A 15,000-nucleotide genomic window follows, 5' to 3' on the forward strand; every position below is an offset into this window, starting at 1 on the left:
ACTACCCCAGCCCCATATTGTTATTTTTATTTGTTTGCTCCTTTGCACCCCAGTATCTCTACTCTCACATTCATCTTCTGCACATCTATCACTCCAGTGTTTAATTGCTAAATTGTAATTACATCACCACTACGGCCTATTTATTGCCTTACCTCCCTAATCTTACCTCATTTGCACACACTGTATATGGATTTTTTTCTATTGTGTTAATGACTGTACGTTTATTTACTCCATGTGTAACTCTGTGTTGTTGTTTGTGTCGAACTGCTTTGCTTTATTCTTGGCCAGGTCGCAGTTGTAAATGAGAACTTGTTCTCAACTGGCCTACCTGGTTTAATAAAGGACTTGTTCTCAACTGGCCTACCTGGTTAAATAAAGGACTTGTTCTCAACTGGCCTACCTGGTTAACTAAAGGACTTGTTCTCAACTTGCCTACCTGGTTAAATAAAGGACTTGTTCTCAACTGGCCCACCTGGTTAAATAAAGGTCAAATCAAATCAAAATAACGCTAGTTGTACGTGCTGTAACATGAATACCAGCGTTACTGAGACGAGATGAACTATACATTTTTCCAGAACTCCATGTAGTTATGCAGTTCGTCATAACATAACATCAGAACAATAGCTGAAAACCTTGAGAGCTGAAATAGGCTGAATTGAATTTCTTTGCTGTCACATCTTCAGTTGCTTATTCATTTTCTTAATTGCATGTCACCCTCTCTGCTCTTCACTTCCAGTAGTTTACCCTACATTGACGGTGTTGAGAATTAGCTCTAATTAGAGGAGACTTGAATGCAACATTTTAAACTAGTTGCCTTCAACACAGAGTCATTTGATTAAATTGCTGCTCTGCACATTTTATTATACCAGTAATTGAAGTTGTCCAGGGTCACGGTTGCCACAGTCCTTGTGATGGCAGGCCACACAGTATCAGATTACATCAGTTTGTTGGATAAATTCAACCGTACTGTGTATTTGGTCACATGCTATCCTACTGCATACTGGTCTTCTCTAGAAATACCATGTTCATGTTATTGCATGGCGTCCGTCCAGCCATGACTGTCCTCTCTCCCTCGTGTCCCTTTTCTTCCACTAATACTACTTCTCCTTCTCTCTGGTTCGAGATCACAACCAAACCCACCTCCACCCACCTCCACCCACCTCCACCCACGTTGCCACCCACATGACGATGCCACGCACCCGAGGGCCACCATGAAGACATACCCAGCTGCCTCCACTGCTGCATATTCATTCCACCACCAACACCACCAACTCACCCTCCAAGCCTCATATTCATTCCACCACCACCAACTCACCCTCCAAGCCTCATATTCATTCCACCACCAACACCAACTCACCCTCCAAGCCTCATATTCATTCCACCAACACCAACTCACCCTCCAAGCCTCAAATCAGGCCTCTAAGACTTTGACCCAGGTCCCCAAACCTGCTTCGGACCTGACTTCTTCCCCAGCCTCGGATTACAACTATCGACACAGCCCAAGTCCCTGCAGCTGCAGCTCTGCCCGACGACCCAGCAGGCCGGCTTTCCTCTCTCTCTAATACCTGGACACAGGTACACATCCCTCTCCCCTATCCCCTCTCTCTCTCTAATACCTGAACACAGGTACACATCCCTCTCCCCTATCCCCTCTCTCTCTCTAATACCTGGACACAGGTACACATCCCTCTCCCCTATCCCCTCTCTCTCTATAATACCTGGACACAGGTACACATCCCTCTCCCCTATCCCCCCTCTCTCTCTCTAATACCTGGACACAGGTACACATCCCTCTCCTCTATCCCCTCTCTCTCTCTAATACCTGGACACAGGTACACATCCCTCTCCCCTATCCCCTCTCTCTCTATAATACCAGGACACAGGTACACATCCCTCTCCCCTATCCCCTCTCTCTCTATAATACCTGGACACAGGTACACATCCCTCTCCCCTATCCCCCCTCTCTCTCTCTAATACCTGGACACAGGTACACATCCCTCTCCCCTATCCCCTCTCTCTCTAATACCTGGACACAGGTACACATCCCTCTCCCCTATCCCCCCTCTCTCTCTATAATACCAGGACACAGGTACACATCCCTCTCCCCTATGCCCTCTCTCTCTATAATACCAGGACACAGGTACACATCCCTCTCCTCTATCCCCTCTCTCTCTCTAATACCTGGACACAGGTACAGATCCCTCTCCCCTATCCCCTCTCTCTCTAATACCTGAACACAGGTACACATCCCTCTCCCCTATCCCCTCTCTCTAATACCTGGACACAGGTACACATCCCTCTCCCCTATCCCCTCTCTCTAATACCTGGACACAGGTACACATCCCTCTCCCCTATCCCCTCTCTCTAATACCTGAACACAGGCACACATCCCTCTCCCCTATCCCCCCTCTCTCTCTCTAATACCTGAACACAGGTACACATCCCTCTCCCCTATCCCCTCTCTCTCTAATACCTGAACACAGGTACACATCCCTCTCCCCTATCCCCTCTCTCTAATACCTGGACACATGTACACATCCCTCTCCCCTATCCCCTCTCTCTAATACCTGGACACAGGTACACATCCCTCTCCCCTATCCCCTCTCTCTCTAATACCAGGACACAGGTACACATCCCTCTCCCCTATCTCCTCTCTCTCTATAATACCAGGACACAGGTACACATCCCTCTCCCCTATCCCCTCTCTCTCTATAATACCTGGACACAGGTACACATCCCTCTCCTCTATCCCCTCTCTCTAATACCAGGACACAGGTACACATCCCTCTCCTCTATCCCCTCTCTCTCTATAATACCAGGACACAGGTACACATCCCTCTCCCCTATCCCCTCTCTCTCTATAATACCTGGACACAGGTACACATCCCTCTCCCCTATCCCCTCTCTCTCTCTAATACCTGGACACAGGTACACATCCCTCTCCCCTATCCCCTCTCTCTCTCTAATACCTGGACACAGGTACACATCCCTCTCCCCTATCCCCTCTCTCTCTCTAATACCTGGACACAGGTACACATCCCTCTCCCCTATCCCCTCTCTCTCTCTAATACCAGGACACAGGTACACATCCCTCTCCCCTATCCCCTCTCTCTAATACCTGGACACAGGTACACATCCCTCTCCCCTATCCCCTCTCTCTCTCTAATACCTGGACACAGGTACACATCCCTCTCCCCCCTCTCTCTCTCTAATACCTGAACACAGGTACACATCCCTCTCCCCTATCCCCTCTCTCTCTAATACCTGGACACAGGTACACATCCCTCCCCTCTATCTCCTCTAACCTCAGCCTTCTCTCACTACAGAGACCTCATCCGCTTGGCTCAGCCTTCTCTCACTACAGAGACCTCATCCGCTTGGCTCAGCCTTCTCTCACTACAGAGACCTCATCCGCTTAGCTCAGCCTTCTCTCACTACAGAGACCTCATCCGCTTAGCTCAGCCTTCTCTCACTATAGAGACCTCATCCGCTTGGCTCAGCCTTCTCTCACTACAGAGACCTCATCTGCTTAGCTCAGCCTTCTCTCACTATAGAGACCTCATCCGCTTGGCTCAGCCTTCTCTCACTATAGAGACCTCATCCGCTTGGCTCAGCCTTCTCTCACTACAGAGACCTCATCCGCTTGGCTCAGCCTTCTCTCACTACAGAGACCTTATCCGCTTGGCTCAGCCTTCTCTCACTACAGAGACCTCATCCGCTTGGCTCAGCCTTCTCTCCGCTAGCAGTTGGATGACTAGCATTCCATTGTTATGGATCTGGTTGTTTGTTTTGGTGGCTCGACAATCTACTACTGCCATTGTCTGCTTTGGGTTGTCACTGCCTCCAGACATATTGGGGCGATCTCTTCGCCAGCAGGGTTAAAAATCACCTTCGACCTCTGTGATTGTCCATCCCACCCTGCCTGCATCCTGTCTGCCCTAACACCAGCGACCCCTGATGCATCCCCCGCCCTGCCACTGCTTATTGCTCGGCTCCTCTACGCTCCCCTTCCTCCCTCTGGACAACTCTCAACCTTTGCTTCCTTGTATGTGGCGAGGAACAGCTGTCGTTCCCCATGCTGAGACGACCTGGTTACTACGATTACCATCGACACCCATTCGACACTCCAGTGGTGGCTCACCTCCTCTCACAGTCTTCCAGTCCCTGCCTCTTTTCACGGACACCATCTACCTCACTCACCGTATCCTACCCAACCAGCCAAAAGAGGATTGGCTCCCCTGCTGAGCCTGGTTTCCCTCAGGTTTTTCATTTGTTCAAGGGAGTTTTTTTCCTTGACAAGTTACCTCTGCTTTCTCTCCTGGGGTCGAAGGTTGGGTCACTCCTTGGGCATCTCGTCCATATACCTGTACTACCTCAAATCAACTTTTATTGGTCACATACACATGGTTAGCAGATGTTATTGCGAGTGTAACGAAATGCTTGCGCTTATAGTTCCGACAGTGCAGCAAGTAATCTAACAATTTCACAACAACTACGTAATACACACAAATCTACGTAAAGGGATGGAATAAGAATATATACATATAAATATATGGATGAACGATGACCGTGTGGCAAGATGCAATAGATGGTATAAAATACAGTTTGCCATCACCTCAACTATATCGTCAACCATTCAGCACCTGCAGACCAGAATAGCTCACTTCCTTTTCAGGGTCCTACTAACTTGGCGTTCCATTTTTGGGGGATTGCCATCACCACACCACAGCAGCCTAACTACGATGGCCTGACGGTGATGTCTTCCTGAAACTCCAAGCTAAACCCTCTGCATCCTTAATAAGCCCTCGGCTTAATCTGGTCTATTCTCAATCCCTCCTGAATCCTTCACCTAGAGGTCTCTGCTTCATCTGGTCTATTCTCATTCCCTCCTGAATCCTTCATCTAGAGGTCTCTGCTTCATCTGGTCTATTCTCATTCCCTCCTGAATCCTTCATCTGAATCCTTCATCTGGTCTATTCTCATTCCCTCCTGAATCCTTCATCTGAATCCTTTATCCGGTCTATTCTCATTCCCTCCTGAATCCTTCACCTGCTTCCCTCTACTTCATCCGGTCTATTCTCATTCCCCTCCTGAATCCTTCACCTGCTTCCCTCATCTGCTTCCCTCATCTGCTTCCCTCTACTTCATCTGGTCTATTCTCATTCCCCTCCTGCATCCTTCACCTGCTTCCTTCACCTGCTTCCCTCATCTGCTTCCATCATCTGCTTCCCTCTACTTTATCTGGTCTATTCTCAATCCCTCCTGAATCCTTCACCTGCTTCCCTCTACTTCATCTGGTCTATTCTCATTCCCCTCCTGAATCCTTCACCTGCTTCCTTCACCTGCTTCCCTCATCTGCTTCCCTCATCTGCTTCCCTCTACTTCATCTGGTCTATTCTCATTCCCTCCTGAATCCTTCACCTGCATCCCTCTGCTTTATCCGGTCTATTCTCATTCCCCTCCTGAATCCTTCATCTGCATCCCTCTGCTTTATCCGGTCTATTCTCATTCCCCTCCTGAATCCTTCACCTGCTTCCCTCTACTTTATCCGGTCTATTCTCATTCCCTCCTGAATCCTTCATCTGCATCCCTCTGCTTTATCCGGTCTATTCTCATTCCCCTCCTGAATCCTTCACCTGCTTCCCTCATCTGCTTCCCTCATCTGCTTCCCTCTACTTCATCTGGTCTATTCTCAATCCCTCCTGCATCCTTCATCTGCATCCCTCTACTTCATCTGGTCTATTCTCAATCCCTCCTGCATCCTTCATCTGCATCCCTCTACTTAATCCGGTCCATTCTCATTCCATCCTGAATCCTTCATCTGCATCCCTCTACTTCATCTGGTCCATTCTCAATCCATTCCATTTCCTGAAGTAATATTCTAAACCTATTTCAATGTCTGAATCCTCAATTATTTCCCTTCCTGTTGTCTAAAAGCAATTGTCTGATTCTGGGGTTATTATCTAAATGCTAGTACAGTCTCTCATCTCTCTCTCTCTCCCTCATCTCTCTTTCTCTATCCCTGTCTCCCTATCACTCTGTCTCCCTACCTCTCTCTCATCTCTCTCTCTCTCTCTCTCTCTCTCTCCCTGTCTCCCTGTCTCCCTCTCTCTCTCTCTCTCATCTCTCCCTCTCTCTCTCTCATCTCTCCCTCTCATCTCTCTCTCTCTCTCTCTCTCTCCCTGTCTCCCTCTGTCTCCCTCTCTCCCTCTCTCTCTCTCTCTCTCCCTCATCTCTCCCTATCTCTCTTTCTCTATCCCTGTCTCCCTATCGCTCTGTCTCCCTCTCTCTCTCATCTCTCTCATCTCTCTCTCTCTCTCTCTCCCTGTCTCCCTCTGTCTCCCTCTCTCATCTCTCCCTCTCCCTGTCTCCCTCTCTCTCCCTCTGTCTCCCTCTCTCATCTCTCCCTCTCTCACTCACGCTCTTTCTTTCCTTCTCTGTCCAAAGAAATACAATTCAGTCCATCATCATTATATCACTCCTCTGTCTGTCACACATGTACTACCTTCCAGATGGCTAGTAATGCACTATGTAGTGAACAGGGTTCCACTTGGGACTCAGGCGTTGTGAGATTGTCCTCAGGCTAACTTCTTTCTAGAACTTTGTAACCCATCAATATTTGCTACTACCGCAGCATGACTTTACAATAACAACTTGTTGTTGAAGTTTCACAGTGTTGTGTAGTTTACCAATGTGTGATCTTCTACAGTGTTTGGTTTCTTGGAGAGTGTGGTTCCAAGGCCTGCTATGATGGCGTTTCAATACTCCTCCAGCTATTCTATTGTACTACCTCTCTGTTAGCCTGGGTACCAGTCTGTCTTCTACCTCTCTGTTAGCCTGGGTACCAGTCTGTCTACTACCTCTCTGTTAGCCTGGGTACCAGTCAGTCTCCTACCTCTCTGTTAGCCTGGGTACCAGTCTGTCTCCTACCTCTTTGTTAGCCTGGGTACCAGTCAGTCTCCTACCTCTCTGTTAGCCCGGGTACCAGTCTGTCTTCTACCTCTCTGTTAGCCTGGGTACCAGTCAGTCTGTCTCCTACCTCTCTGTTAGCCTGGGTACCAGTCAGTCTGTCTTCTACCTCTCTGTTAGCCTGGGTACCAGTCAGTCTCCTACCTCTCTGTTAGCCTGGGTACCAGTCTGTCTCCTATCTCTCTGTTAGCCTGGGAACCAGTAAGTCTCCTACCTCTCTGTTAGCCTGGGTACCAGTCAGTCTCCTACCTCTCTGTTAGCCTGGGTACCAGTCTGTCTCCTATCTCTCTGTTAGCCTGGGAACCAGTCTGTCTCCTACCTCTCTGTTAGCCTGGGTACCAGTCTGTCTCCTACCTCTCTGTTAGCCTGGGTACCAGTCTGTCTGTCTCCTACCTCTCTGTTAGCCTGGGTACCAGTCAGTCTCCTACCTCTCTGTTAGCCTGGGTACCAGTCTGTCTCCTACCTCTCTGTTAGCCTGGGTACCAGTCAGTCTCCTACCTCTCTGTTAGCCTGGGTACCAGTCTGTCTGTCTCCTACCTCTCTGTTAGCCTGGGTACCAGTCTGTCTCCTACCTCTCTGTTAGCCTGGGTACCAGTCTGTCTCCTACCTCTCTGTTAGCCTGGGTACCAGTCTGTTTGGCTCCTACCTCTCTGTTAGCCTGGGTACCAGTCTGTCTCCTACCTCTCTGTTAGCCTGGGTACCAGTCAGTCTCCTACCTCTCTGTTAGCCTGGGTACCAGTCTGTCTCCTACCTCTCTGTTAGCCTGGGTACCAGTCAGTATCCTACCTCTCTGTTAGCCTGGGTACCAGTCAGTCTTCTACCTCTCTGTTAGCCTGGGTACCAGTCTGTCTCCTACCTCTCTGTTAGCCTGGGTACCAGTCTGTTTGTCTCCTACCTCTCTGTTAGCTTGGGTACCAGTCTGTTTGTCTCCTACCTCTCTGTTAGCCTGGGTACCAGTCAGTCTGTCTCCTACATCTCTGTTAGCCTGGGTACCAGTCAGTCTGTCTCCTACATCTCTGTTAGCCTGGGTACCAGTCTGTCTCCTACCTCTCTGTTAGCCTGGGTACCAGTCAGTCTGTCTACTACCTCTCTGTTAGCCTGGGTACCAGTCAGTCTCCTACCTCTCTGTTAGCCTGGGTACCAGTCTGTTTGTCTTCTACCTCTCTGTTAGCCTGGGTACCAGTCAGTCTCCTACCTCTCTGTTAGCCTGGGTACCAGTCAGTCTACTACCTCTCTGTTAGCCTGGGTACCAGTCAGTCTCCTACCTCTCTGTTAGCCTGGGTACCAGTCTGTCTCCTACCTCTCTGTTAGCCTGGGTACCAGTCTGTCTCCTACCTCTCTGTTAGCCTGGGTACCAGTCTGTCTCCTACCTCTCTGTTAGCCTGGGTACCAGTCTGTCTCCTACCTCTCTGTTAGCCTGGGTACCAGTCAGTCTCCTACCTCTCTGTTAGCCTGGGTACCAGTCAGTCTCCTACCTCTCTGTTAGCCTGGGTACCAGTCAGTCTCCTACCTCTCTGTTAGCCTGGGTACCAGTCTGTCTCCTACCTCTCTGTTAGCCTGGGTACCAGTCTGTCTCCTACCTCTCTGTTAGCCTGGGTACCAGTCTGTCTCCTACCTCTCTGTTAGCCTGGGTACCAGTCTGTCTCCTACCTCTCTGTTAGCCTGGGTACCAGTCAGTCTCCTACCTCTCTGTTAGCCTGGGTACCAGTCTGTCTCCTACCTCTCTGTTAGCCTGGGTACCAGTCAGTCTTCTACCTCTCTGTTAGCCTGGGTACCAGTCTGTTTGTCAACTACCTCTCTGTTAGCCTGGGTACCAGTCTGTCTCCTACCTCTCTGTTAGCCTGGGTACCAGTCAGTCTGTCTCCTACCTCTCTGTTAGCCTGGGTACCAGTCAGTCTGTCTCCTATCTCTCTGTTAGCCTGGGTACCAGTCAGTCTTCTACCTCTCTGTTAGCCTGGGTACCAGTCTGTCTCCTACCTCTCTGTTAGCCTGGGTACCAGTCTGTCTGTCTCCTACCTTTCTGTTAGCCTGGGTACCAGTCAGTCTCCTACCTCTTTGTTAGCCTGGGTACCAGTCTGTCTCCTACCTCTCTGTTAGCCTGGGTACCAGTCTGTCTCCTACCTCTCTGTTAGCCTGGGTACCAGTCTGTCTCCTACCTCTCTGTTAGCCTGGGAACCAGTCTGTCTGTCTCCTACCTCTCTGTTAGCCTGGGTACCAGTCTGTCTCCTACCTCTCTGTTAGCCTGGGAACCAGTCTGTCTGTCTCCCACCTCTCTGTTAGCCTGGGTACCAGTCAGTCTCCTACCTCTCTGTTAGACTGGGTACCAGTCTGTCTCCTACCTCTCTGTTAGCCTGGGTACCAGTCTGTCTCCTACCTCTCTGTTAGCCTGGGTACCAGTCAGTCTCCTACCTCTCTGTTAGCCTGGGAACCAGTCTGTCTGTCTCCTACCTCTCTGTTAGCCTGGGTACCAGTCTGTCTCCTACCTCTCTGTTAGCCTGGGTACCAGTCTGTCTCCTACCTCTCTGTTAGCCTGGGTACCAGTCTGTCTCCTACCTCTCTGTTAGCCTGGGTACCAGTCAGTCTCCTACCTCTCTGTTAGCCTGGGTACCAGTCTGTCTGTCTCCTACCTCTCTGTTAGCCTGGGTACCAGTCAGTCTCCTACCTCTTTGTTAGCCTGGGTACCAGTCTGTCTCCTACCTCTCTGTTAGCCTGGGTACCAGTCTGTCTCCTACCTCTCTGTTAGCCTGGGTACCAGTCTGTCTCCTACCTCTCTGTTAGCCTGGGAACCAGTCTGTCTGTCTCCTACCTCTCTGTTAGCCTGGGTACCAGTCTGTCTCCTACCTCTCTGTTAGCCTGGGTACCAGTCTGTCTGTCTCCTACCTCTCTGTTAGCCTGGGTACCAGTCTGTCTCCTACCTCTCTGTTAGCCTGGGAACCAGTCTGTTTGTCTCCCACCTCTCTGTTAGCCTGGGTACCAGTCAGTCTCCTACCTCTCTGTTAGACTGGGTACCAGTCTGTCTCCTACCTCTCTGTTAGCCTGGGTACCAGTCTGTCTCCTACCTCTCTGTTAGCCTGGGTACCAGTCAGTCTCCTACCTCTCTGTTAGCCTGGGAACCAGTCTGTCTGTCTCCTACCTCTCTGTTAGCCTGGGTACCAGTCTGTCTCCTACCTCTCTGTTAGCCTGGGTACCAGTCTGTCTCCTACCTCTCTGTTAGCCTGGGTACCAGTCAGTCTGTCTCCTACCTCTCTGTTAGCCTGGGTACCAGTCAGTCTGTCTCCTACCTCTCTGTTAGCCTGGCTACCAGTCAGTCTGTCTCCTACCTCTCTGTTAGCCTGGGTACCAGTCAGTCTGTCTCCTACCTCTCTGTTAGCCTGGGTACCAGTCTGTCTCCTACCTCTCTGTTAGCCTGGGTACCAGTCAGTCTGTCTCCTACCTCTCTGTTAGCCTGGGTACCAGTCTGTCTGTCTCCTACCTCTCTGTTAGCCTGGGTACCAGTCTGTCTCCTACCTCTCTGTTAACCTGGGTACCAGTCTGTCTCCTACCTCTCTATTAGCCTGGGTACCAGTCTGTCTCCTACCTCTCTGTTAGCCTGGGTACCAGTCAGTCTGTCTGCTACCTCTCTGTTAGCCTGGGTACCAGTCTGTCTCCTACCTCTCTGTTGGCCTGGGTACCAGTCGTTCTCCTACCTCTCTGTTAGCCTGGGTACCAGTCTGTTTGTCTTCTACCTCTCGGTTAGCCTGGGTACCAGTCTGTTTGTCTTCTACCTCTCGGTTAGCCTGGGTACCAGTCTGTTTGTCTCCTACCTCTCTGTTAGCCTGGGTACCATTCTGTTTGTGCCATCATGCCACTCTTTGTCAGGATAAACATGACAATGAGCTGACAAGAACACAAACAAATCTGGGACCAGGCTGTCTTTCATCTGTATCTGTGGAATTGTCTAAGAATTGACAATGTTTATCAAATATAAATGGCACATCTCAGTGATACGTACTCTCAAAACCGACACCTTGAACTGTGTGGTATACCTATCACACCAAACAGAAAAACTACCTGCTAGACTAAACAGAAGCTAACTGCTAGTCTAAACAGAAGCTAACTGCAAGTCTAAACAGAAGCTAACTGCTAGTCTAAACAGAAACTATCTGCTAGACTAAACAGAAGCTAACTGCTAGTCTAAACAGAAACTAACTGCTAGTCTAAACAGAAGCTACCTGCTAGACTAAACAGAAGCTAACTGCTAGACTAGACAGAAACTAACTGCTAGACTAGACAGAAAAGCTACCTGCTAGACTAAACAGAAGCTAACTGCTAGACTAGACAGAAAAGCTAACTGCTAGACTAGACAGAAAAGCTAACTGCTAGACTAAACAGAAAAGCTAACTGCTAGACTAGACAGAAACTAACTGCCAGACTAGACAGAAAAGCTACCTGCTAGACTAAACAGAAGCTAACTGCTAGACTAGACAGAAAAGCTAACTGCTAGACTAGACAGAAAAGCTAACTGCTAGACTAGACAGAAAAACTACCTGCTAGTCTAAACAGAAGCTAACTGCTAGACTAAACAGAAGCTAACTGCTAGACTAAACAGAAGCTAACTGCTAGTCTAAACAGAAGCTAACTGCTAGACTAAACAGAAGCTAACTGCTAGTCTAAACAGAAGCTAACTGCTAGTCTAAACAGAAGCAAACTGCTAGTCTAAACAGAAGCAAACTGCTAGTCTAAACAGAAGCTAACTGCTAGTCTAAACAGAAGCTAACTGCTAGTCTAAACAGAAGCTAACTGCTAGACTAGACAGAAACTAACTGCTAGACTAAACAGAAGCTAACTGCTAGACTAGACAGAAACTAACTGCTAGTCTAAACAGAAACTAACTGCTAGACTAGACAGAGAAGCTAATCGCTAGGAAGATATGCAACAGATTTTGTATGGGTTTGCTGAAATGGTTTTACAAAAAATCTGTTGGCGGTCAATTGCAGAAAATACTGTGTTTGTCCACCACCCCAATACATCCCCTTACAAACAAAATGTCAATGACAAAGCTTCATAGTTTACATTTTTTATATATAAATTAAGGATTTATACACTGGCAATAAAGAAAAAAATACAAAACATTTTTTTTTTTTTAAATCTTACATGACATTTACATATGAAAATGTACACAACATATTTAATAACTTACAAATGCTTTAATTGCATAAAAATATATCTCTTTAGGAAAGGTTTGAATATATATATACATCTACATTGGCTCTGAATTTGTTTTATATTAGGAGTACTACTGCTTTATACAGTGATTAGCATTCTAAACTTGTTACCGATTTGTACAGTGATTAGCATTCTAAACTTGTTTGAAATCTTTGATTTTAAGACAAAGTTTCAATATATACCAGATGCATTTTTCATTGTTGTCAATAAGAAATGTGAGATTGTGATATTACATATTGATAAAACAAAGACATTTGCCAAAGAGAATGCCATCAAGTATCAAAACTGTATAAATGTACAAAAAAACAAAAAACAAATGCAATGACAAGATAAGATACACATGGTAGAAACATCTACAGCAGCAATGCTACACTACGACGTGATCATCTTTGGCAGACATGCACAAGTACGAGCCGCGTTCAGCATGTCTCTTCAACATAAGGAAGGCTGACAGAAAATCAAGTAAATCAACGTCCCAGTACGGCACCCTATTCCCTATGTAGTGAACTACTTTTGAGCAAAAGTTCAGGGCAAAAGTAGGGCACTATATAGGGAATAGGGTGCCATTTGGGAAACGTACTAAATCAACCCCCCCCCCCAAAAAAATATATGATTTACACACTGGTGTGTTACTGATGAAATTATAATCCTGGTTTCTTTAACACTATGCCTATACAATATTTGACAAGGCACTGTCAGGATTTATTTAATGATTTTACAATGTTCCTTATTCCATTATGACGGAACTGGCACGTAAAACGATGAGATATCGACGACAACGGCAACCGATTTCAAACGCGTGCAAAATATATACAGGAATGTAAAATGGAGGCCGATGATCCCAGACGCTTAAAGAGAGAAAAAAGTTGCGATCTAGAAAACAGAAAGGTTCTTTGGCTGTTCCCTGTAGGAGAACCCTTTGCAGAAGACTTTGGGGATTTTTGGGGGGGGGGGGGGTTCCATGTAGAAGAACAGCCGAAGAAGCCTTTTGGGATTTTTTTTGGGGGGGGGTTTCCATGTAGAAGAACAGCCGAAGAAGCCTTTTGGGATTTTTTTGGGGGGGGGTTTCCGTGTAGAAGAACAGCCGAAGAAGCCTTTTGGGATTTTTGGGGGGGGGTTTCCATGTAGAAGAACAGCCGAAGAAGCCTTTTGGGATTTTTTTGGGGGGGGTTTCCATGTAGAAGAACAGCCGAAGAAGCCTTTTGGGATTTTTTGGGGGGGGGTTTCCATGTAGAAGAACAGCCGAAGAAGCCTTTTGGGATTTTTTGGGGGGGGGGTTTCCGTGTAGGAGAACAGCCGAAGAAGCCTTTTGGGATTTTGGGGGGGGTTTCCGTGTAGGAGAACAGCCAAAGAAGCCTTTTGGGATTTTTTGGGGGGGGGGTTTCCGTGTAGAAGAACAGCCAAAGAAGCCTTTTGGGATTTTTTGGGGGGGGGGTTCCGTGTAGAAGAACAGCCGAAGAAGCCTTTTGGGATTTTTGGGGGGGGGGTTTCCATGTAGAAGAACAGCCGAAGAAGCCTTTTGGGATTTTTGGGGGGGGGGTTTCCATGTAGAAGAACAGCCGAAGAAGCCTTTTGGGATTTTTTTGGGGGGGGTTTCCGTGTAGGAGAACAGCCGAAGAAGCCTTTTGGGATTTTTGGGGGGGGGGGTTTCCGTGTAGAAGAACAGCCGAAGAAGCCTTTTGGGATTTTTTTTGGGGGGGGGGTTTCCATGTAGAAGAACAGCCGAAGAAGCCTTTTGGGATTTTTGGGGGGGGGGGGTTTCCGTGTAGGAGAACAGCCGAAGAAGCCTTTTGGGATTTTTGGGGGGGGGGGGGGTTTCCATGTAGAAGAACAGCCGAAGAAGCCTTTTGGAGCCTTTTTATTCCAAGAGCGTTCTGTTTCAGTAAAAACAAACACCCATTTATTCCAGTCAACATCCATGGGACAGACACAGAGCAACAAGTACAGCATGTGCAGTAACTCTCTCAGACTCATTGGCAAGAGGATACACAACTATCTCAAAACTCACCCCCCAAAAAAGGAAATTCATGTTCTCTCCATCACACAAAGAAAATACTGTACTTTGATGATAACATTTGCTCCTTAAGTTCTCAGTCAGGGTAGACACATAACACATCCTTAATTAAGTTCTCAGTCAGGGTAGAGACATAACACATCCTTAATTAAGTTCTCAGTCAGGGTAGAGACATAACACATCCTTAATTAAGTTCTCAGTCAGGGTAGAGACATAACACATCCTTAATTAAGTTCTCAGTCAGGGTAGAGACATAACACATCCTTAATTAAGTTCTCAGTCAGGGTAGAGACATAACACATCCTTAATTAAGTTCTCAGTCAGGGTAGAGACATAACACATCCTTAATTAAGTTCTCAGTCAGGGTAGAGACATAACACATCCTTAATTAAGTTCTCAGTCAGGGTAGACACACGACACATCCAATCTTAAGTATCATTGGCGTTAGAGAGCGTCCAGTACTGTGATATTACATACACTGACAGTACAGAACAGTATTCAAAGAGCGAGACGGCCTTTCTTGTTTCCCTGTCTCTCTCTGACATCACACAGGGTGGGAAATGAACAGCACAGATCACTTTGATCGACTCACGCTGAGAGGAACTCTTACGTTCAAATTAGATTCGCTTTAGCCAACATCCGCATAGCTGATGCTTTGATGTGTCGAAGGTGGAACTGCTTTAGAGCTGTCAAATCAACAAGCGGCTCCCGGCATTATACCTTGTCATTGGCTGCACAGAGTCTCATTAAGAGAAATCCAATGCAGCCTTGTTTACAAGTTTGAACACTGGAATGTGAGATATAATCTACAC

At 47.6% G+C, this 15,000-nt stretch overlaps 1 protein-coding gene across 1 annotated transcript in view; it reads left to right on the forward strand.

Annotated features, from left to right (window-relative positions):
- The window catches only part of LOC115187905 (CUB and sushi domain-containing protein 3-like), a 74,017-nt gene extending 69,772 nt beyond the window's left edge, over window positions 1–4,245 (forward strand). The window contains exons 7-8 of the mRNA XM_029746961.1: window positions 2,769–2,775; window positions 4,154–4,245. Of these exons, the coding sequence (XP_029602821.1) occupies window positions 2,769–2,775; window positions 4,154–4,245 (99 nt within the window). The remainder of the gene's footprint in view (window positions 1–2,768; window positions 2,776–4,153) is intronic.
- The last annotated feature ends 10,755 nt before the right edge of the window (window positions 4,246–15,000 follow it).

Source organism: Salmo trutta, unplaced genomic scaffold, assembly GCF_901001165.1.
Source record: "Salmo trutta unplaced genomic scaffold, fSalTru1.1, whole genome shotgun sequence".
In the NCBI taxonomy this organism is placed as follows: domain Eukaryota; kingdom Metazoa; phylum Chordata; class Actinopteri; order Salmoniformes; family Salmonidae; genus Salmo; species Salmo trutta.